The sequence below is a fragment of the Bison bison genome, unplaced genomic scaffold, assembly GCF_000754665.1.
Source record: "Bison bison bison isolate TAMUID 2011002044 unplaced genomic scaffold, Bison_UMD1.0 scf7180017864535, whole genome shotgun sequence".
In the NCBI taxonomy this organism is placed as follows: Eukaryota; Metazoa; Chordata; class Mammalia; order Artiodactyla; family Bovidae; genus Bison; species Bison bison.
In genome coordinates, this window is record NW_011495084.1 from 12,404,355 (window position 1) to 12,406,114 (window position 1,760).

Genomic DNA, 1,760 nt, shown 5'->3' on the forward strand with positions numbered 1-1,760 from the left:
GGATTTATGGATTGCTGAGGCCATGGCAGATAACCAGTTCCACAGAAGCAACTTCATGTTCTTCTGAGGAAGATCCATAGCACTGTGGAACAAGGAATATAAATGAGCGATGCCACAAGAGACTGCAAACTGGGTTACCAAAATACAGCCCTCAAAAATGAACTCTGAAGGTGGAAAATCTTAAATTATTAAAATAGGCATTTTAAAATGGTTTCAGCTATCATGTTAAAAGTACTGACAAACATTTAATAAACATGGCACATGTTTCTTAGGCATCTAACAGTCAAAATAACTGTTCATCCAAGCTCATTAAGTAGAGATGATGTATAAAGTTGTTTAAAAGGAAACATTTTCAGCATTACCAGAATTATTTAAAAAAAAAACAAAAAACTCAAGCATCTAGAGGAGAAAACACCAAATGAAAATATTCAAACTGTAGTAATAAAATATTTGGCCTTTAATCATTTCCAGTTAAATTATATTTGAAAGCTCTACCTCCCCCACCCATAGTCATACACACAACACACCAATTTTTAAATGTTTTATAATGGCCAAAGATGATAGGTTTATTAATGGAACTCACTTTTTCATTAGTTTTTGACAAGTGGCTAATCATTTTAGCCTTCAATCAGTTCCATAGCATTCCTCAATCCCTTTCCTGATGTCTTAACAGTTAATGTCCTGTACCATGAAGACAGCTTCCTGTGCCACTTTGGGAATTCCCTGTTTGGGGCTTAAATAGGTACAATTCATAAAGTTCTCTCTCTCTTCTTCAGCCCCCACTAGGAATGATAAAGGCATTTCCAGAGGCAAATGATTCTCTTCCTCAGTCTGCTCATCCTCCGCCAGCCCCTCTTCTTCCTCTGCTATCTCCTCCGCTTCGTCCTCCTCATCTTCCTCCTCCCGCTCCTCCATGTAATCAGCCTCTTCGCCCTCCTCCTCATCTTTGGCCTCTGACTCTTCGTCCTCCTCATCTTTGGCCTCTGACTCTTCGTCCTCCTCCTGGCTCTCCAGCTCCTTGCCATCACACTCCTCCTCGTCACACCACTCCTCCTCCTCCTCTTCTCTCTCCCCTTCCTCTTCTTCCACCACCAGCTGTGAGGTGGCCGTCTGCTTTTCCTCATCTGGGTCAGGGCTGAAGACGAGAGAGGGATTCCGCACAAAGCTGTACAGAGTATCTTGCAGCTCCTCGTCTTCCTGGCCACCGCTAGGTGGGACGTCGTTTCCGAAGGCGCCCTCCGGGGAGGCTGTGCTCGCTGCCTGGGCCTGCTGCGCCCGCAGCGCCTCCTGCTGGCGCTCTAGCTTCTCCTGCTGCCGCATGTCCTCGTAGATCTGGTTCATGATGAACTGCGTGGTGTTGCGCGGCGCCCGCATGCCAGGGGCACGCCACCCGTACAGGTTGACCGGCCGCAGCAATGTGCTCAGATCCACCGGAGGGCTCCTCTGGGCGGAGCGGCGAGGGTGACGGCGCAGGCCGCGGCCCCGGCGACCCCAGCGCTTCTTTCTGCCCGGGGGCCTCGCCCAGCCGGGGTTCCAGGGCCCATGGCAGCAGGAGCAGCAGCAAAGGCAGAGCGGATGCAGGCCGTACACCCGAATCACTTGCACCCGGCCCGGGGGCTTCCTGAATCCCGCCGGAGGTGGGCACCAGGGCCCTCTCCAGCGCCCCCAGTTAGAATACACGGCCCAGTAGGGACGCCAGGGTGGTTGGAACCAAGGGCCTGGACCGTATTGCTGCTTCGCCTGTTTCCTCGGGGGCTCGT

At 50.8% G+C, this 1,760-nt stretch overlaps 1 protein-coding gene across 1 annotated transcript in view; it reads right to left on the minus strand.

Annotated features, from left to right (window-relative positions):
• Positions 1–666: 666 nt before the first annotated feature.
• CCER1 (coiled-coil glutamate-rich protein 1) overlaps positions 667–1,760 on the minus strand; it is a 1,350-nt gene continuing 256 nt past the window's right edge. Inside the window, exon 2 of the mRNA XM_010832067.1 lies at positions 667–1,760. Within this exon, the coding sequence (XP_010830369.1) occupies positions 667–1,760 (1,094 nt within the window).